Consider the following 21,362-nt stretch of genomic DNA (forward strand, 5'->3'; position numbering starts at 1 on the left):
GTTTTATTCTGAGTAAAATATATTTCAGCTACATGCTAGCTGGTTTGGCTCAATTCGACATTTACCAGTCCTTTAGCAAGCCATCAGCTTCAACTTCAATTTCAGCTATCAACCTCAGCGTTTTCAGCTATCAACTTCGGCGATTTCAGCTATTTCCTTCATCCTTTTCAGCTATTATCTTCATCATTTTCAACTATTAGTTTTAGCGTTTTTAGCTATTATCCTCAGCATTTCCAGCTATCGACTTCGGCGATTTCAGCTATTTCCTTCATCCTTTTCAGCTATTATCTTCATCCTTTTCAGCTATCGACTTCATCATTTTCAACTATTAGTTTTAGCGTTTTCAGCTATCAACTTCAGTGTTTTCAGCAACAGGTTCAGTTATTCAGCTATCAGCATTAGCATCTTCATCGGCCACATTCAGCTTACAGCATTCACATTAGCATTATTGCAGGTAATGCTATATATCTAGTTTATTGTTATTTTCTACTCAGTAGTTTTCCAGCTGACAGCTTACCTGGTCATCATAGGAATCTGTCAACAACATGTTTATGCTAACGTGGCTGCAGCTCCTTCTGCTGCTAAGGATCCACTAAAGCCATTTTAATGCATACATGAGGATGCTGTGTGAGGCTGAGCTATGAGTATTGTCATAGTCTGAATGAACACGGAAGGGTCAAGATATTAATAGATGAAGAAGATATCTAAATCCAAAAGCAGACGGTGTTTGGTAAGAAAAAATCCATGGAGGCAAAGGTTGGAAAACATTGCGACACTAAATGACAGACAAAACAGCAAGTGAATTAGAATCAAAATGCCTGAAACCTGACTTACTTTTGTGTGTGCAGAGAGGCGCTGCTGGCAGAAATGGGTGTGGCAATGCGAGAAGATGGCGGCACTGTTGGTGTCTTCTCTCCAAAGAAGGTAAAAGCAAACCCAATTTTATGGTTCATTCCCCAGACTCCTTCTGTGACCCTTACATGACTGACTAAGACTCATTTGCATTCGTTCCAAAGCCGTCTGATAACCCCAGAAAGCCCCAGCCTGTGTTTATTGACACGGTGGGGCTGTTCTCCCCAAACGAGGTTTGTTTCTCTGCGGTGTGGAGAGCTGTCCTCTTTGAGTGCTTTGAGCAGACAATGCTGTCAATCTTCTCTTCAGACACTTCCTGACTGAGCCAGCAGATTACTGTGGAGCCCTTGTTCCCTCAGCTTCATCTGTTTCCTCATTAGCTTTGAAGAAAACTGTCCTTCATATTATCATTTACAGTATTCCCCCGTATTCGCGGGGGTTATGGACCGCAGAGATCCACGCGAATACGCAGAATCCGCAAAAATAGGGAGAAGTCTTCACCCCTGCAGCCGAAGGATGTTCGTTACGATCCATATTCATCAAAAACACTTCTGATCATGCTTTGTAAACATTTATTGAAGAACATCGGAATATTGCTCAACATGAAGAGTTTTTTTGAATCTAGAACAAAAGTCTGTACAGCAGTGACAGCGTATTTTATGACGCAGATGACGAGTGTCACTCTGTGGCTTAAAATCAGGAACGTGTCTTTCCTCCATCCAATAATAAACACCTGTCGTGGATGATAATAGTGTGAATATTTACTCAGCATTCACACTGTAGTGATCCTCCTGCTCCTTTCTGTACGTTTTTCAGCGTGTAAAAACTCAATCACACTTCCAGTGATTTCATCAATCTTGTTATCAAAACGTTCAGCTCGTTCAGGACATTACTGCTGTATTTTTGGTACTCATCAACTTTATGGTTTTTGAAATATTAAGCAAAATATGCCCCATAGGAAATGAATGAGAAAGTCTGAATTTCAACATTTTAAGTAGATTAACAACAAACCTTTAAATATATTCATGGGTTTCATCTTGTAACAAGGAGTCAGAGGCAGTTGGATCCATATGCAGCGTTTTATTAAAGAGTTGAGGGGCAGAAGCTGGTCAGACAGGCAGAGGTCAGGCACAGCGTGGAGATTTCATAGGTGAGGCAGACGGAGGTCAGAGACAGGCGAAGGTCAGGCACGGCTTGGCTTTGTCAGAGGAGAGGCAAGCGGAGGTCAAGGCCAGGCAGGAGTCGAGGCAGGCAGCTGACAGGAGAGAGTGGAGTTCAAAATAAGTCGGCAACAGTAAGGGCACGATTCAGGATAGCAGGGAGGATAATACTTCAGACTGAGTTTGCCTTGGTGCTCTGGCTTTAAGCTTTTGAGGGTGATTGCAGATGAGAAGCAGCTGAGGAGCTTCTGGGAGGAGCTGCAGGGGCTGATGGGAAATGCAGTGAGAAGAGAACAGGGAGACTGTGTGCGGAGGGAGCCAGAGGGGGAGACAGAGGGCAACCTTCTGACACATCTTTTATAGTCATTTCCAAAAAAATTTGAGTTGACTTAATATTTTAGCAACATGCTAACAGTTTTGGCTCATTTGTTATCTATTTGTTTTTTTTAAGGCTAATTTGGAGTTTAGCTTCTATTTTAGCAACAGGTCGACATTTTTCACTAATTTTGTTTACGGAGGAATTTTAGGCTATTTTGGAGTTTAGCTAGTATTTAAGGAAGTAGTATTTTAGCTCATATTTAAACAGCACTAAATAGATTTGCAAAGTTAGCATCTATTAGGGACTCTTAAGCAATTTTACTACAAATTTTTCAGAAATGTTGGTAAACTTCAGCGTTCTTCCATACATTTTTAATGAAACATTCAGTCTCTTTGCAAATTTAACATTTTGCAAAAAATCCCTCCTGAAGGGGAGATATAGAGCCGTCGCCCCCCCCCAGGCAACATTTTATTACAAGCTTCATAAGTTATCTGAGCTTTTGTGATGAACTGGAAGAGTTATGTGACAAAAAAACATCAGCAAATTCATGAAACCTCGAACAGAGAAATGTGAATATGTGGGGGAACACTGTATAAACTGTTGGAAGTGAACTCCACTGCATGGGTTGATTCCTGTGATGAAATGGTAATGACTTATGAATGAACTAAGTCACTCATTGTATCGTGCCAGACGCCGCATTTGGTGAACCTCAATGAGGATCCTCTGATGTCTGAGTGCCTGCTTTACTACATCAAAGACGGGATCACTAGGTCAGGAATATTTAACAGCATGCGTCTTCATTTCACTTCAAGTCCTGACTGAACTCCTCATGCCTGTCAGGGTGGGTCGTTTGGATGCCAGCAACCATCAGGACATCGGCCTCAGTGGCCACTTCATCCAGGATGAGCACTGCACTTTTACCAGCTCCACAGGTCCAGCGGGAGAAAGTGAGCCACCTCCTCTCAGCTGTTCTCCTTAGAGCCTGGTGTTTCTGTGACATTGAGACCCCTCTGTTCCTAAGCAGCAGTCGTCCTGGAGCCATGTGAAGGAGCTGAGACTTATGTGAATGGGAAGAGAGTGACAGAGCCTACAGTTCTCAGATCAGGTCTGATCACTCCTTTCTGTAGCAGTTTCAGGTTTTTTCTACATAACTTTGATGTGGATGTTGCTTTTTTCTTGATTTTACCTGCATGCTGTTGCAGGGAATCGCATTATTCTGGGGAAGAGCCACGTTTTCCGCTTCAACCACCCTGCACAGGCCAGAGCTGAGAGGGAGAGAACTCCATGTGCAGAAACCCCCTCTGAGCCGGTGGACTGGGCCTTTGCTCAGCGGGAGCTGCTGGACAAACAGGGCATCGACATGAAGCAGGAGATGGAGCAGAGGTGCACAGTCCTGACTGCTGATGAACGACCAGATCAGAAATGCTGCCATGATGCTCCTCACTAAAACCTGTGGTCTCGTTCTCAGGCTGCAAGAGCTGGAGGATCAATACCGTAGAGAGAGAGAGGAGGCCAACAATCTGCTGGAGCAGCAAAGACTGGTGCACAATTTAGTCTTTCCTTTGTCATGACAAAGCAATACACAATTTCACTTTTGTGTTTAAATGATGACTTGTGCAGGACTATGAGAGCAAGCTGGAGGCCCTTCAGAAGCAGGTGGACCGATGTTACCCCGAGGCCCCTGAGGAAGATGAGGAGCCTGAGGAGGAAGGTAAAGAGAAGGACGTGAGGATGTGCAAACCTTTGCTTCTGACACGTCTAAGTCAGAATTTGTCTGTGTGAGCAGTTCAGTGGACAGAGAGGGAGAGGGAACTGGCTGTGTGGAGTTTCCGTAAGTGGAAGTGTTACCAGTTCACCTCTCTGCGAGATCTCTTATGGGGGAACGCCATCTTCCTGAAGGAGGCCAACGCAATTAGCGTGGAACTCAAGAAAAAGGTCAAGACTGTAGTTGTTATCCTTCAGGACACTCAGCCAACACCTGGATGCTTACCAAAACCCTGCTTTCTGCCCCCTGCAGGTCCAGTTCCAGTTTGTCTTACTGACTGATACCCTATATTCCCCTCTGCCTCCTGACGTTTTACCCCCAGAGGCAACCAAAGACAGGGAAAAGATGCCCTTTCCTCGCACTATTGTTGCTGTGGAGGTTCAGGATCAGAAGAACGGAGCCACTCACTATTGGACGTTGGAGAAACTAAGGTAGCTGAACACAGAGCATTGTTTTAGACTCTGTTTAGCTTGGGTCAAATATAATGCATGCAGCTTTTTTTTGCTGTATAGTTGCCAAAAACCTTAGTGTAAACTGTCCTCACCTCCAACAGGCAGAGACTTGACCTGATGCGGGAAATGTACGATCGTGCAGCTGATGTGCCCAACGCAGCCTCTGAGGAATGTGAAAATGTGATGACAGGAGGTGACCCCTTTTATGATCGCTTCCCCTGGTTCCGCCTGGTGGGCAGGTAAACACCGACTCCCACTCGCTCCTTAATGTACAGGTCACCACGCAAATGCAGGCTGACAAAAGCAGCTTAACGCCTGGTTCACACTGGACGCGGAAGAAGTCCCACGAAGAGGTGCAGAACGGAGGCCGCTTCCCTTCAGCGCCCTTGTTAATCTGTAGTGTGGTTCACACCAGGCACGGAGCGCCGCAGTCCTCCACAGCAGGCTCGCGCCGTGCAGCGGATCATTTCAGTGTCTGGTCCATTTAGTGTGTGAGCCGCGAGCGATTGGCATCAATCCTGACAGGAAGTTACATCAAGATACATGAGAAAACAGACTGTAGAGATGAAAATAAACACACACACTTCTCTGTCTGTGTGTCTCAACAACAGATAAATAAAGAAGTGTAGGTCTGATAACTGCTTGTTTCTTCTTAGCGGAAACATGGGGTCATATTTTTAGGTTATTAACTTAACCATGCTGGCAAAAACAATAAAAAGCTCTAGCAGAAGAGCCCGTTGACCATCTGGAGTGAATTCCAGGAGAGGGCAGACGCCGCCTGCACTCCTCTCCGCGGCGCTTCGGCGTCCAGTGTGAGCCCAGCAGTGATAGCCCTCCCCTCCTATCAGGGTAACAAGCTGCTGGACTAAAGGGCCGTGGGCAAAGACGGTTTCCTATTAAACGCATAGAAAGTTATCTTCATTTATAATTTTTCAGGATTTATTAGTCATCTTTTCAATGGTCAAGTGTGACCAGGGATTTTTCTGAAACTGAGCTGAAATATGTGAGCTTCTTCAGCTTTATGTTTTACACGAGGAGGTGTGGCCAAGTCTGGGGCGCCAGCAGTTATTATTTTTAAAATAATCTCCTGCTAGTGTGTCTTAGATATGGATTAAACATTTATATAAAAAAATAAATATTTATAATCAACATTAACATATACATTACTCAAGTATTTTTGTCATGTATGATTTTATACTTTATTAGAATCAGCATGCTCTTAAATGACACATAAAACACATTTGTTTGTAGTAAATTCTGAAAAAAAGTAATCAAATTGGCACATATTTTGGAAAAGTTGGTTAAATCTGTGAGCTCTTTGTAATTTGCAGAACTTTTGCATCCGTTATTCTGAAGCCAAGTGTTTTGACTTATCAGGATCTACTTTATCTTAAGTTGTGTATTCATCAGATGTCTTTACTATAATAGACTTGAAACTTGATACCAGTACCAGTGCTAATGAAGGTACGGCTAAGACTAAAACATACACTATATTACTAAAGGTATTGGCTCACCCACCAAATGATCAGAATCTGGTGTCCTAATCACCTGTCCTGATCACAGGTGTATAAATCAGGCCTCAGACATGCAGACTGTTTTTACAAACATTAGTGAAAGAATGTTCTGCTCTCAGGATCTCAGTGAATTCCAGCGTGGATCTGTCATAGGATGACACCTGTACAACAAATCTAGTGACGAAAGGTCCTAAATCTTCCACAGTCAACTGTCAACTCTATCAGAACAACATGAAAGAGTTTAGGAACAACAGCAACTCAGACACCAAGTGGTCGACCACGTGAACTGATGGAGAGAGGTCAGAGGATGCTGAAGGTCAAAGAGGTCACAGACTTTCTGCAGTCAATTGCTACGGAGTAGACCTGCCACGATTAATCGACTAATAGACGACTAATCCACTATTAAAATAGTCGACGACTAATTTAACAGTCGATTAGTCGTTACTTCATATTATATGGAGTCGGAGTGTAGTAAAGTTCAAAGTTTTATTGACATTCTGCTAGATTTATGGACTATTTTGGCATTTATCAAGGTTTTGTTGACTATTTTGGAGTTTAGCTAATATTTCAGCTACTTGCTAGCTGTTTAAGCTAATTTAGGCTTTTTTTCTTCGTTTTTTTAGGCTGTTTTCGAGTTAGGCTAATATTTTCGTGCTAGCTGATTTGGCCAATTTAGGCTTTTTTCAGGTTTTTTTTAGGGTATTTTGAGGTTTAGCTATTTTTTAAGCTACATGCTAGCTGTTTTGGCTATCCGCCCATTTTTTTGTTTGTTTTTTAGGCTAATTTGGCATTTAACTAATAATTTAGCTGGATATAAGCTTCAGCAATTTTATTTATCAACTTCAGCGTTTTTATCTATCATTTTCAGCATCTTCAGCGGCCAAATTCAGCTTCCACCATTCACACTAATGCTATATATCTAGTTTTTAAGTTAGTTTGAAGCTAATGATAGTTAAGATGTGTGGTTTACATCCACAGCGCATGACCTGATTAGTCAACTAATCAGAAAAAATAATTGGTGATTAGTCGACTAATAAAATAATAACTTGTGGCAGTAATACTACAGAGCTCCAACCTTCACGTGACCTTCAGAGTAGCTCAAGTTTTTCAGGAACGTGTTTCTTCTGATTCGCCACAAAAACTCTGACAACTCATGACGCTTGAAATAAGTTTTTGCATCTGAAGGAAACTGCGCTGCTGAGGTGTATCTCCGCACAGCCGAGCACAGTAGGGGAGCATGGAGAGGCAGGGACTGTCCGGCGCGGACACCAGCATCAGTGTGACCTGACCAATGCGCTTTTGGAAGAATGGTTGAAAATTCCTAAAAACAAAATCCTCACCCTGTGGACAGCCCTCCTAGAAGAGTTGAAGCTAGAATAGCAGCAAAAGGTGGACCAGCATCATGTTGAACTCTATGGGTTAAGAATGGGATGGACTTTATATGACAGTCAAGCCAGGTGAGCCAATACTAAAGGGTAATAAAGTGTAGATCAGGGGCCCGTTTCAAGAAGCAGGTTCAACAAATTTAGAGTTCAAACCTGAACTTAGAGTCACTGGACTCTAAATTCCCAAACTCAGGGTTTTCGGTTCCAGAACAGCTGAAAATGTTTGATTAATCAACTTGAAGTTGTCAGAACCAGAATCAGGTGTGAGCGTTGCGACCATTAAAAGCCTTGATCAATGGAGCAAAGACAGCACGATTCACCATGGCAACGGGAACAAACACCTGTTGGCATCCACCGGCGATGGAAATTGATAAGTTCCTTCAAGCATATGCGACTATAGAACATTTTCTGCAAGAAAAGCAACACAGCTGCAGCGGTAGAACAGAAAGAAAATATCTGCAGTTATTTGAATCATTTCTAATAATGAATAATTAATGTCAGGAAGGTTATTTTGTCTCTTGTTGAGTAAGGAGTGGTTTTTGATCTGTTACTAATTTAACCAGTAATCTCTGTAATCGCATGAATGACCAGTTTTTGTAACCCCCCCCCCACCTACACACACGGATATCACTGCACGCTAAAAAGAAACTGTAGCTGCATATGTTAAAAAAGCATTTTTTTAATTTTAATTCTCAAGACCTAAAAAATATTCGCCGAATTCTTTTTTTAAGCATAAAAACACTTTCCATAGCCGGGAGTCAAACTCAGGCCTCCGCAAAGTGAAGCAGCATTGCTGACGACCGAGCTAATGTTCAACACAAGTGCTGGACAGTAGATGAGTTCAGATGCTTTCTCGGTGTTTGACATTCAATAATTTCTGAAGTTTAAGATGAGGAAAAGAAAACTCTGTATTATTAATAGCAAGTCCCTGGAAAAACTCACTATTCATAATATCACTCAAAGAATAAATGAATCGGGGAAACTCCAGTCAGTCGACTCGTGTCCTCCAAATCCTCTACCGACGTAAATAACATTTCCTCTGGATTAATCAGCCTCCTCTCTACATGATCCTCTATGAATGAACATGTCATTCTGGTTTCTGCGTGATGGAAACGTGACGTCTCTAATGTGAATGTTCTCTAAATGTTAATGAGGAACTCATATTTGATCATCTTTCACTTTTAAAAGGGGCGGAGACCTCAGAGAACTCTAAGTTTCCTGAAGAAAACCTGCTACCGACCAGGTTTCGTTCACAGACTCAGTTACCATAGTGATTGATTCTGAGTTCATCCTAACCCGCTTCTTGAAACGGGCTTGGTTTCCCCCACTTTCACGGGTTTGAGTTATCTCTCTTTCTGAAACCAAAAACTCAGAGTTTTACTGAATTTGGAGTTCACGAACTCAGAGTTCCAACAAAACCTGCTTCTTGGAACGGGCCCCAGGGGTCTCAAACTGGCGGCCCGTGGGCCATTTGCAGCCCCCAAGTTAATATTTTGCGGCCCCTGCCTTAATATGAAAGTTCAATGTCCACTAAGCAATATCTTCTGCAAGTCCACGGTTCTTTGATGATAGCTTTGTATTTACTGATGTTTCAGCTTTATGCATAAAACTTTGTATTTACTATTGTCGTTGGATCAGGTCGTCAGAAAAGTCCTTAGCAACAGCATGGTTAGCTCCTGTCGTTCCACAGAAGATATTGTTTAGTAGTACATAGAATGTTCAATAAACTCGTTTCGTTGACATAGACAGTGGACACAGAAACATATTTTTGTGACAAATTGAACCCCATACGGCCCAGCCTCGGACAGACTCCGCCTTCAGTGGCACCAAGACAAACTGAGTTTGAGCGCCCTGCTGTAGATGCACGTTCAGAGTAAGAATGAAGCAAAGCTCTGCATGTTTTAGATACATTAAACTAAAAGCTCATCATCAGCAGTGAGGAACCCTTCTGTCTCTCGTGATAGCAGCAGGATTCCTCAAAAACAAACAAACAATTCGAAAATGAAAGTTGAGGCTCTGCCAATCTTTTCAATCTCTGCTCTGTCTCCATGTGTAAACTAGGTTAAAGATGGCTGGCGTGCGCGTCCTGCGGTCCATGCCGCCTTGTTTGTTTGATCAAGTGTGTTGTCTCTATCTGACTGTACTAACCTAGTTCCCATGTCTCCGGCTGCACCAGAAACCCCATTTTCAACACATGCATGAGCGAGCGCATGAGTGACCCCACCCCATCCCCGACCCTTTCCACCTCTGAAATTACTGAACTGGCTACCTCGCAGAGGGAGGGTCGGGGGGAGGAGGAGGAGTTGGAGGACCTGGATGATGATATCTTTTTGGACGACCCGAGCTCTGAGCTCGTGGCAGAGGATGATGATGATGATGATGATGATGATGAGGGAGAGCTCTGCCGTGGCTCCAGCGAAGGCCAGGACCCCTTTTACGACCGCTCTCCATTATTCAGTGTAGTGGGAAGGTTGGTGAGGTTTCAGGAGCATGCTGGTGGGGGAAACTAGCTCTTTCACACTGAGACGCTGGGCCGCTCCCACTTCAGTCTGTCTGGAGAAAGGCTCGTGTTGTTTCCCTGTGCACTGGACATCCAATGACTGAAACACAAACATTTTGTTCCTGAGGAGGCAAACTGGTGTTTCATCCAAACAGGTCCAAGTTAGACTCCATTTTGGTTGTGATGTTTCTAATACTTATCTGGTACACTGCAGACATAAAACGGATGATTACACTCAGACTTTTATCTAGTTCACCTTCCTAAATACTCCTCTAGCTTCTCGTTCAACATGAAACAAACCACGTCAGTGTCGTCTTTGTCTGCCAAATGAACACATTCAAGATTTCTCTGGACTGAGCAGATATTTCTGTTTACTTTTTGGTTTGGTTTTCATTTATCATTGAACAAAATCTCAACTGTCGGAATTTTTTAAATTGAACTTTTCTCTACTAGAAGATAGGGGGTTCAGAGATGCTGTTGGGTGATTTCTTCCACAGCCGTACAAGCATAGAAAAAATAAACAACGATTCAGTGAAAATAAGTAACGCTGTTTTCTTCATTGCAAATTGAAATGAATAATTCTCTCCACTCCACATCCAGCAGCTGCTGATTAATCCAGTTTGGTTCTGAGTAATTCCGTTTTTCCACCTAACCTGTTAACACTTTAACTCCTGAGGCATCGCCGGTGACACTTAAACGCAAAATCTTTAACGTTCTGTAACTTTTCAACTGTTAACACGATCATTCCAGCAGATTGTGAAGGAGAAAAGCGGCTCGTCAAGTTACAGTAAATCAAGGAACACAAACACTGGATCTCAAGTGTTAAAGGGTTAATAAGCAGGTTTAGATGTGTGTTCAGGAAATACTTTCACCTTTTTAAGACAGGTTCTGACTATTTATTATCAAAGTTTCTACAGTAATGAAAGAACCTATCCATGTTCAAACTAGAACAGAACTCAGTTAGCAGTTCAGAGAAATGTGGAGAGAAATAAGGATCACCCTGATCTATGCACGCTTAATTCTTGATTTAGGAATTGTGCGTGTGTATCCTTGAGTTGTGCGTGCGTAATTCTTGATTTATGCATGACTTTGGATGTGTGCATGTGTAATTCTTGATTTGTAAAATAAATTTGTAAAAAAATTACAAAATTAAAAAAAATGCAATTTAGACATACACAAATTAAAATGACAACAGCTGGACAAGCAAGTCTTTGAATCTGCGCTGTATTACTTCGCAGTCAGAAGAACAGAAGTCACAGATGTTCCCACTCAACTGATCTGACACTCCGATGATTTGGAGAATAAATATACTTTCATAAATCACAAACAATCTGTGCCTGTTTGAGATTTAGTAGTGTATATCTGTGAATGAGCTGGGACAGGCTGGATGTAAACTTTAGGACATCTCCATCCAGAACCCACTGCTGTGGAAACAGAACCACACACTTCTAGATCTACTGGGAGGTGATGGTTACTGAACACATGAAGCCTTTTAGTACCTAAGATAATGAGAAGTGCCTTACATTACTTTACCACGTTTAGTCATCAGACTGGTCAAGGCGAATCTGATGGAATAACAGTTTTCTTTTCAATTTTATTATACATGTGATGAATTTTTCATGTTAACTTTTCATTAAAACTAAAACATTTTCCAGTTAAATGCAGTTCATTTTGAAGTCAGGGTGTTCTATGAATGTCACATGGCTGCTGTCTGGGGATATAAACCTGCTTTAGCAGTGGAATGTTCTGGGAACCTTTGACACTGAAGGAAGAGCCCAAATCTCCCGATGAAAGAGCTGGTTTCTGCTGCAGCGGTCTCGTTTAGGCATGCCAGAGCACATGTCCTTTCATTTTTACCTTCAACACGTCTGATTATGAACTGGTTCCCCGTTTTTGTCCAAATCCCCTGTTTGGCACTAGAGGTGCACTTTGATTTATTTACTCTGTTGTGTCATTTGTTAGTTTTTGGTGTCATTCTGTTTCTCTAAAGCTGTTAGCAACTTTGATTTCAGCTGAGCCATGTTTCGTTTGGTCATTTCTGTTCCGTTTGCTTTGGAGTCAGCAGGTTGATTTTCATTCACATTTATGTCCTGAGCATGCCTTATCTTCACCTCACCAATCTTGTCGTGAGTCTCTTCCCTCAGCACTCATAGTATGAACCCTGTCTGGCTTGTAGGAAGCAAAGTCTTCCACCATAAGATCAGGCCTTTTTCACAGAGAAGGACTGCATGGAGCCAAAATCAGCACATATTCATTCTGAGGACATATGCAGTCTGTGTACAGTACACGTTAAAGCGTTTGCAGCTGTAATGCAGAGTGCCTCAAGTGTTTGTAGCATTCAGATGATGAGGCACACTGGAGATGCAGGTACACACAGTCACTGAGCGGCTCCACTCCTCTGATTGGAAGTTTTAGCTCCCCTCACACACATGCTCCTCAGCCTCACCAAGGCCTCATTGGTACAGTCCAAAAGTCTTGCATGCAACCCATGCTTGTCTTGATTCTTTAATGATTTATGGATGGTTTTTGAACCCTGTGTACAGCAAAAGTAAAGGGCTCCCATGGCCGTCGCAAGAGCTTTTGTTTGGTTGCTTTGCAGCTCAGTGTTCTGTTGTCTCTGTGTTCTGTTGTCAGCTTCTCTGGTTGTGACGCTGTCCTGTCTCTGCTCCCTGTCAGGGCTTTTGTTTATCTGAGTAACCTGCTGTACCCAGTTCCTCTGGTCCACCGCGTTGCCATCGTCAGTGAGAGAGGAGAGGTGAAAGGCTTCTTACGAGTGGCGGTCCAGGCCATATCAGGTGAGACTGCACTTTGCTCCACTGCTGTTGTCATGAATCCGCTGGGTGGGACTTCTGGAGAAAGTGAGATGAAGGTTCTCTGTGTTTTCCTCCAGCTGATGAAGAAGCTCCGGATTATGGCTCCGGGGTGAGGCAGTCAGGCACTGCCAAAATCTCATTTGAAGATCAGCAGTATGAGAGGGTAGATGTCATTCAAACACGAGACGAATGAACTTGAACTACTTCATGTTTACCCGTTTGACAATCTGCAACTGTAGTTCCAGTCAGAGTCCTGCAGCGCCGGACTGTCCCATGCAGGGATCTCCCAGGAGGAGCTTCGCATCGTTGAGGGGGAGGGACAAAATGCAGAAATGGGGCCATCAGCTGATGAGGTCAACAACAACACAGGTACATGTCGAGTACTTCAGAGTCTAGTTCGGGGGGGCAATGTTTTGATTTGTGGGCCACAAAGGGTTCTAAAATTTGACAGATGGACCGAACCATGATCAAACGTCTGGTGTGTTTTTGGTAATCCACCTTATAAGAGAAAGAACTAACATGAAATTTGTGGAAAGACGTGCTGATTTTGATTGCAGGAGAAAATATGTAAACACTTTGGAATGACTTGGTTTTATGCATAAACTGGACACATGATTGTGTTCGACAAAAACATAAAAACATAAGTTGGTGTGATATAAGCTGGCAATGCTTTTCTCTGTCATCTCATTAAAAAAAACACAATCATGTGTCCATTTTGTACAGAAATGGAGGTACTCCCAAAGGGTTCACATACTTTCTCTTGCAATTGTATTTTAAAATAACATTTTGGAGTTTTTATTTCAAAACTGTGACTTTGTTCTCATTTTAGTGCCAGCTGCAGCAATAATGGGTTGATATTTTCTCAGAGAAAATCACAAACTCAAAGAAATGCTGCGTTCATGTCCTGTTGGAATGATCAGGCATTTTTGCCCATCCCACTCTAAAATTACACATGAACTTCAGGAAAACAACAAATCAAACAATATTTAGGATTATCAATGTAATTTATTTTAGATGGCAAGATTGAATAGTTTAATGGGCCGGATATAGTTTGCCCACCCCTGGTCGGATCATCTGTCTGTTACTGGCTGAGTAGACGTGGCTCAGAGTCATGTAATGAGTGGAAACACTCATGATGGATTCGAGTTTGGAGGACTGAATACATGACATGCCAGGTAGAAGCTGTTCCTGTAAATGGGCCGTGCTTTGTCAGAAGCAAAGGCTTTCTTCTTCACGTTTTTCTGGTTTTCAGCTGGTTCAGACGAGCAGGAGAACCCACTGAAGGCAGGTCCGGATGGAGCGTCAGAAGCAACTCTGGAGCACCTGAGGATTGGTGACGTTTTTACCTTCCGGGTGACCGTTCTGCAGGCCTCCAGCATCTCTGCAGAGTATGCAGACATCTTCTGTCAGTTCAAGTAAGTCCTTTGTTCAGAACAGATCTTTCAAGTCTCCCTCTGATGGAAATCCTGTTTTTAGAGTTTTTATCATGTCTGTGTGTCATTTTTCTTCTGAAAGAGAACAAATGTAATCAGAAATCATTTAGTTTTACATTTCTGAGTATTTCTCCTTTTAAATCAACCAAACTGTCTTGGACAGACTCTGTTTGAATGAATGATCTTCTTTCCATCAACAGCTCTGCTGCACATGCACTAAACCCTCATCTGTTCCTAGTGTCTAGTTCAGGTTCTGGAGAAGAGAAGATGGTATCTTCACATTGACTGCAGTCAAATGAGCCGCCGTTCACATTTCTGTGGTCAAATCAGCATCACTGGATTTTTGGTGTGAGTTTCATCCAATACTTACGGTAGCAGGACTGAGAACGCTGGAAAATCTCCACCAGACTCCACGGAGCTTCTTGATGTGACCACGGAAATGTGAACGGCGGCTCATTTGACCGCAGTTGGAAAGGATTGTAAATCAATGAAAGAGCATTTTGATGTTAGCTTTGATTATTTTATCAAGAACTCTGAGAAACCAATGATTGAATGTATTGATCACAGTCAATAAACATTGGAGAATTAGCTAAAAGAGTCTTTGGTGAACTGGAAGGAGAAAGAATCAGGATTTTGGAGGAAGTTCTGTCCATGAAGATCTTCACTTCCTCGTCCAGCTGACATCCGGATCAGAACCATACGGCTGGACATTACCCAGATTGATGGATGTTTTTATGTAGCAGAGGGAAGATTTATGCTAGAGAGACACAGAGCTATCATAATCAGACAGGGGGGATCAGGGGCTCCAAAAGCCACGCCCCCTCAGAGGAGATTTAGGAAACAGAGCCTTCAGATCAACATGAAAAATGTTTTTTTTAAGACATTTAGGTTGTGGGATTTTGGTTACAAACTTCATACTCATAATTAAAACACTACTAGGAATGTTTTTTTTTATTTAAAAAATTATCACGGGGTCTTTAAGAATGACCGTCTGAAGCTCCACTTCTACTGACTTTGACTTCATTGCACGTCTTATTGCAGTTTCATCCACCGCCACGATGAGGCCTTCTCGACAGAACCCCTGAAGAACACGGGCCGTGGCCCGCCTCTTGGCTTCTATCATGTGCAGAATGTGAGAACCGGAAGTATAGATCAAGAGAAGATGTTTTCTTTGGTTCAACTTAATAAAAACATCTGTTTGTATAGATTGCTGTTGAAGTTACGAAGTCCTTTGTGGATTACATCAAGACTCAGCCGGTTGTGTTTGAAGTGTTCGGTCACTACCAGAAACAGCCTTTCCTTCCTCTTTGTAAAGACGTCATGAGGTACACTCTACTTACTTACTCAAGGTCAAAAATGAAAATGTTGCTGTGTTTTGTGACTGGAATCCGTTTTGGTTTTGTTGCAGTCCGCTCCGTCCGTGTAGAAGACAGTTCCCACAAGTGATGCCTCTGTCCAAACCAGGTGATCCTCTTTTACTGCTCGGCTTCACCTGTGCTGTTCTGCCGTTGCACCTTTTGCTGTTCTTGCTGGCAGTCATGTCATCTCAGCTTCATGTTGTTGGCTGTGAGCAGTGGACTCTGAGGACTCTTCGGACCGGGAGAAGTCACTGGAGCTGATCCGACACCTGGTCCCAGATGTGTTCAATGGGGCACTTGTGGACTCGCTGTCAGGACACGCTCTGTCCGCGGCTGGCTTGGCTGCTTCCTTCCTTCTGGAAGCACATGAGCGAGCTCAGCTGCCGGCTCCGCCCATCAATATACGCTCAGTTATTAGAGCTCAGATGCCGGGTTGGTTTTTGTCATCAAATCCAAAAGAATCCTGCACAGGACGTCTTTTTCTTATATCAGGCTATCATTGTAAACCAAGTTAATTTGTCTCTGAAGAACCTAAGATCTTCAGGAACATTCTAGTTCATGGTCTCGGGAGCCACATAGTCCGAGGTTCAAGTCACTCATCAATGCATGAAAAACTACAGACGTTTGTTAAGATGAAGATCCCTGATATAAGGAAGAGTATTTCTGGGTCTGGATTCTGCTGTTGGATTGGCTCTCTGCGGTGCCGTTGACCTTCCTGCTGAATTCTCCTGGCACTTCCTTCTCTTGAACTCCTAACAGAGCCTTTCTTTGACTGAAGTCTTGAAGAATAATTATGTTAATGCTAATGATGAGGCTACATGATCAAATCAAACTGTTGTTTATCACAGCGCTGGCTGTAATGCAGTAGAAATTAGAGACAGCAAACTGCAGATGAAGCTTTTGTCCCATTCACCTGTACAGGTGCTGCAGTGTTTTGGCTTGTCCGGGCCTGTGGAGGCTCACGGCCCTTACATGTGGTTTAAGTGTTCACTAGACCTGACGCCCACAGCTTGCTGCTGGATAAAAATGTACATGAGCATTTTCACCCCGAGCGGTCCATGACCTTGATATTTGGTGTGGGTCACCTGTGCTGCTGCCACAAACCATTATTTTATTAGTCGACTAATCGTGGCAGCCCTAGTCACCTGCGTGCCCCATACAGGTTCACCCACAAACACTCGTAAGGACAGATGGGACTAAAGCTTTAGCTCTCTTCGCCGTTTCTTCCTGAGCTGCATGTGTTTTTACTTTGAGTTCTCAGCCTCTAAACTCCAGATTTCTTTTGAAAGCATAAGTTAAGAAAAACAAGAGGTCAAAGTAGGGCTGGGCAGTAAAACGATAACAATAATTATCGTGATAGAACTTTTTTTTTATATGAAATGAGTATCATGAAAGACTTTTATTTTGAAGGGTCGGAAAAACTGTTGCGAGCGTTTTCTCCTCTTTAGCGAGTTAGACCCAATCCAAATTCTTCCTTCTCCCTTCCCCTTCATTTAGACTTTATATTCCTCTGCTTGGAGGGTCGGAGTTAAAAAAAATAAATTTCCTGGACACACTTGGACTTAAACTCCCCCTTTAAATAAAGGGGAAGAGAGAAGGGAAGGATTCGGATTGTGTCTAAAAGTTAGAGGGTTAGTCACCACATGGTAAGGAAATGCTTGATTCTAATTAGTTATGTTCTTGAGCTCTTCTTTTGGTGAATTTATTTTGTCATCTCCTCCTCTGCCGGGACACACCACCTCAGCCCCGCGGTCATTTCACCAGTGCAGCATTTAGTTTGGCTGATAAAACAGCAGAACATGCAGTGATTTTTAAATTGAATCCTGTCAGAACTGTGGGATGAAACTGCTTCACTTACCGCACTAACCAGAAAAATAGTAATAGCAATAGTAAAACGCCTCTGCTGTTTCTGTGTAAAATGTCATTTCTCTTATGAGCCACAGAGCGTTCACCTCTGACAAATATAGTTACTTGGTTTATATTGTGATAGATATCGTTATCGTCTGATATGAAAGAAGGATATTGTGAAATGAAAGTTCCCTATCGCCCAGCCCCAGGTCAAAGGGAGATTTTCACATCTTTCGTTAGCACAGGTTGAGCATCTTGTGCTCCTGGTCTTCATGCATGTGGAGATCCGGTGCTTCTTTGTTGGTTTTGTCTTTTTGCTCCAGACGTCTTTTAAAGGTGGTCTGTCTTTACAAACATGTCATTCTAAATGAATCTGATGACATTTACTTTTCAAATGTGGCTTTAAAGTTGCATAAACCAGTGGTGTTGGGCGTCCAGCTGCTGATTCCTCTCTCCCTCCCTCCCTCTTTCCTGTGGTGGGTAGTGGTTGTTGCTGTGAACCTCCTGCCTGCTGTCAGTCTGCTGCACCTTCATGAATGACCCTCCCTGTTGTGTTTGCTCGCACAGTTCCTGCCACCAAGCTGAAGGCGATGGCTCGTCCCCAGGCGGGGCCGTGCCACTGCAAGTATGATCTGATGGTGTTCTTTGAGATCTGCGAGCTTGAGGCGACCGGAGAGTGAGTATCTGTGTCATCATGACGCCACGCATGAGGCAGCGATCTGAGAGCGTGTTGAGACATTAGTGGTGCTGATCTCCTTTAGCTACATCCCAGCTGTGGTGGACCACAGACAAGGCATGCCGTGCCACGGCACATTCCTGCTGCACCAGGTGAGGAGGTCTCTCACTGCAGATTCAGAACACATGTCCACTGGTGTGACATTTCAGTTCACTGCGTTTGCTCTGCAGGGCCTCCAGAGGAGAGTGGCTGTGACCATAGTTCATGAATCTGGAGGGGATGTGGAGTGGAAGGATGTGCGGGAGCTGGTTGTGGGTAAGTCAGGTGTAAATCTTCTAAAGCGGCGAGGTGAACATTTACCAGAGCAGCTCTTTCTGGTTTCCAGGGCGTCTGCGTAACTCCCCTGAAGCTGACGAGACCATCATGGACCCCAACATTCTGTCTCTGAACATCCTGTCTGCTGGATACGTCAAGCCCGTACACGATGACAGGTGTGTGCAGCACTTCTGATTCCACATGGAAAAACCTTACGTGTGTTTGATGGGAGCGCTGTTTCTAGCCCTGAAGAACCCGACATGAACTCTCTTCTGGGCCTTACAGTTCATTTGTTTGGTTTGTTTGTTTTGAGTAACAGCAACTTATAGCAGCCAAAAATGACAATAAAGAAATAAAATGAAAAGAATAGATAAAAGAAACTAAAACGATAACAAGGTCAAATAAATTAAAACAGCAGACAAGTGGACCCTGTGGGTTCTCCAGGGTCAAACAGTGCATGGCACATGGACCAAGCTCTGAGTGGTCAGCCAGGAGAAGGCAGTTTGAATCCGTCTGTCCTGTTACCCCATTTTGACATTTTGACCCCATTGGGGTCATTTTGGATCAGCTTGAACGAAAAAACAGATTGTAAACTTGACAAAAAGACATTGTAACTGAAAAAAATGTGAAAACAAACATTATAAATTTGAAAAAATATATGTATGTATATATATATATATATATTAGAGCTGTCAGGCGATTAAAATCTTTAATTGCGATTAATCGCATTTCCAGAGTTAACTCACGATTAATCGCAAATTAATATGAGGCCTTTTTTTGGGGAAAAAAATGTGTGCTTCGTGGAATTTAACAGTTCTACATTAATTATGAAAACAAGAATGACAACATTAATAGTTTTCATCAGAAATACTTTATTTTGTAACATTGTATTGAGATAAACTTTCTTAACAATAAAAGGCTGTAACATAAAATGCCTAACAAAAGCCCAAGTGAAGGGCATTTTAAATTCAAAACTTCAATCAACGTTCAGTAAAATAAAATAAAAAAACATCAAAAATAAAATTTCCATAACACTTTCATGTTCATTTTTTGTCAGGACCAAATCTTTTCCTCCTCTGCTGAACTACAGTAATAAATGAAATAGAGATTTATCATTTCCAATGAACTTTTGTTTTTTAAAACATTAAAGACTGAGAAAAGCGGGATACACTGTGGATAGTTTGACAGTCTGTTACTGCCGCCGCGTTCTCTGGCTGCAGCTCGATGCAGCGACGTGTCCAGCGGAGCTCACGCCATGAATATGCCGGCAGACAGACCGCTATGCTGGGGCTGGATCACGCTTAAACCTCCAGAACATTTAAAACGTCCCCCGGTGAGCTTGCTGTTCGGAACGTCGGGGGTCCGCAGCTCTCGGGACGCGGCGCCGGACGCGAGCCGGTACCACCAGACGTGGTACTGGACGCGAACCGGAGCCGGGTTAGGGTGCAGGAGCTCTCCAGGTCCTAGCGCCGGCCGGTTTTAGCTCGCAGCTCGGTGGTTGGAGACCCGCCCGTGATCTAGTGAGAGCAGCCGGTGAGTTGAAGGGGGGGACACCCGCGCGCGGTATGGAAAGGCACGTATGAGAAAATATGCGATTAATGCATCAAAAAAATTGTCGGCGTCAAGCACGTGTCAGATTAATGTGTTTTTAACGCGACAAATCTGACAGCCCTAAATATATATATGATTTATTATTAGTTAAAAGGTTTAAACCTTATTCATTTTACTCCTAAAGTTTTAAAGGTGTTCAGTTGAATAAATTAAATTGTTTAATGTGAACTAATATGGTTAATGTAACCTCAGTCAAAACATTGTATTTTTTACATTTTGTTGTGTTTCACTGTAGAAAAACAAGCTGTTTCAAAGTTATTTATTATTATTATTATTATTTATTAATAGAAGAAATTAATAAAATGTTGCAAGCAAAGACAATATTTAGTACAGAAGTTTAACTGTAGATAGGAAGTTATTTTCTTTTGTTTAAATTAAGTTGTAATTTATAGAGTTTCTTCCTGAAACGTTGAGAGATTCTTCCATGACCATGATACTAACTCACCTGTGAGGCTCACTCATCCATAGATCAGGAGGATATTGTCATTACTGATAGCCTGTAGTGCAGTCACTATGTATGATTTACTATTGTAATAAGTATCGTATTATATCATTTCAAAAGGTCCGTAATGAGCCGTGTTCAGACTGCATGTGTGTGTGTAGCAGTTCCTCCCTTTCAACAGAGAGAAGCAGATGATGTGTAAAGGCCTGACAGCTGCTTCCACCAGCATATAGACTCATCCATGCTGGCTGAGCTCTCCTGCATGTGTCATGCATTGCTGCAGGTGCATGGTACACTTCACAGTGTTTGTTACTGCACTGTCTTCATGGTGTTGTCATGGTTACACCCTCTAACCAGAAACGTACACGTTCGCCTCATGTTCAGCCATTTATCATTTAACTATCCATACCAACAATCATGCAATGTACTGTGTTTTATCATTTCATTGCTTTCATCTTTTCTCAGTACACACTTGCATGTCAGACACACAAACGACTTCTGCTTTAGAGGTTTGTGTACATGCACTGGTAGCTACTGCACATCTCCATCAACACTTGACATGAAAGAAAATAAACACTTCAACCAATAAAACCCTGAAAATTTCATTTTAGACCTTAGGTTTTCCTGTGTGTGTGTGTGGGGGGGGGGGGGGTACATCTACAGCAGGCTGTTCTGCTCAGTACACTCTGATGAAACAACATCTGTGCCTCATTTTAGATTTTTAGATTTAGATTTTTTCTAATTAGTCAACTATAGAGAAGAAAACAGTTTTGGTTGTTTTTAATGACAAAAAAGCATCCAGACCTTTTTGTTGTTGTAATGGATTGAAGACAGTTAGGAGAGAATGAAATGTGGAGGGATGAGCATAAAGATGTTTTTGGATAACATTACTAACTCCTTTGTGTTAGCTTTAAATGTC

The 21,362-nt window shown here is 42.6% G+C and overlaps 1 protein-coding gene across 3 annotated transcripts in view; it reads left to right on the forward strand.

The window, feature by feature from the left end:
- Nucleotides 1-21,362, forward strand: part of kif1aa (kinesin family member 1Aa) — a 64,164-nt gene that overhangs the window by 31,497 nt on the left and 11,305 nt on the right. For all 3 annotated transcript variants that reach the window (XM_024258980.2, XM_024258981.2, XM_024258984.2), the window contains exons 17-38: nucleotides 849-924; nucleotides 3,022-3,101; nucleotides 3,172-3,278; nucleotides 3,356-3,436; nucleotides 3,534-3,714; nucleotides 3,800-3,872; nucleotides 3,952-4,042; nucleotides 4,118-4,266; nucleotides 4,349-4,527; nucleotides 4,650-4,787; nucleotides 9,624-9,917; nucleotides 12,624-12,742; nucleotides 12,817-12,923; nucleotides 13,000-13,129; nucleotides 14,013-14,175; nucleotides 15,235-15,325; nucleotides 15,400-15,518; nucleotides 15,602-15,657; nucleotides 17,967-18,075; nucleotides 18,161-18,227; nucleotides 18,306-18,390; nucleotides 18,461-18,566. In XM_024258980.2, coding sequence (XP_024114748.1) covers nucleotides 849-924; nucleotides 3,022-3,101; nucleotides 3,172-3,278; nucleotides 3,356-3,436; nucleotides 3,534-3,714; nucleotides 3,800-3,872; nucleotides 3,952-4,042; nucleotides 4,118-4,266; nucleotides 4,349-4,527; nucleotides 4,650-4,787; nucleotides 9,624-9,917; nucleotides 12,624-12,742; nucleotides 12,817-12,923; nucleotides 13,000-13,129; nucleotides 14,013-14,175; nucleotides 15,235-15,325; nucleotides 15,400-15,518; nucleotides 15,602-15,657; nucleotides 17,967-18,075; nucleotides 18,161-18,227; nucleotides 18,306-18,390; nucleotides 18,461-18,566 — 2,601 coding nt within the window. The remainder of the gene's footprint in view (nucleotides 1-848; nucleotides 925-3,021; nucleotides 3,102-3,171; nucleotides 3,279-3,355; nucleotides 3,437-3,533; nucleotides 3,715-3,799; nucleotides 3,873-3,951; nucleotides 4,043-4,117; nucleotides 4,267-4,348; nucleotides 4,528-4,649; nucleotides 4,788-9,623; nucleotides 9,918-12,623; nucleotides 12,743-12,816; nucleotides 12,924-12,999; nucleotides 13,130-14,012; nucleotides 14,176-15,234; nucleotides 15,326-15,399; nucleotides 15,519-15,601; nucleotides 15,658-17,966; nucleotides 18,076-18,160; nucleotides 18,228-18,305; nucleotides 18,391-18,460; nucleotides 18,567-21,362) is intronic.

Source organism: Oryzias melastigma, linkage group LG4 (genome assembly GCF_002922805.2).
Source record: "Oryzias melastigma strain HK-1 linkage group LG4, ASM292280v2, whole genome shotgun sequence".
In the NCBI taxonomy this organism is placed as follows: domain Eukaryota; kingdom Metazoa; phylum Chordata; class Actinopteri; order Beloniformes; family Adrianichthyidae; genus Oryzias; species Oryzias melastigma.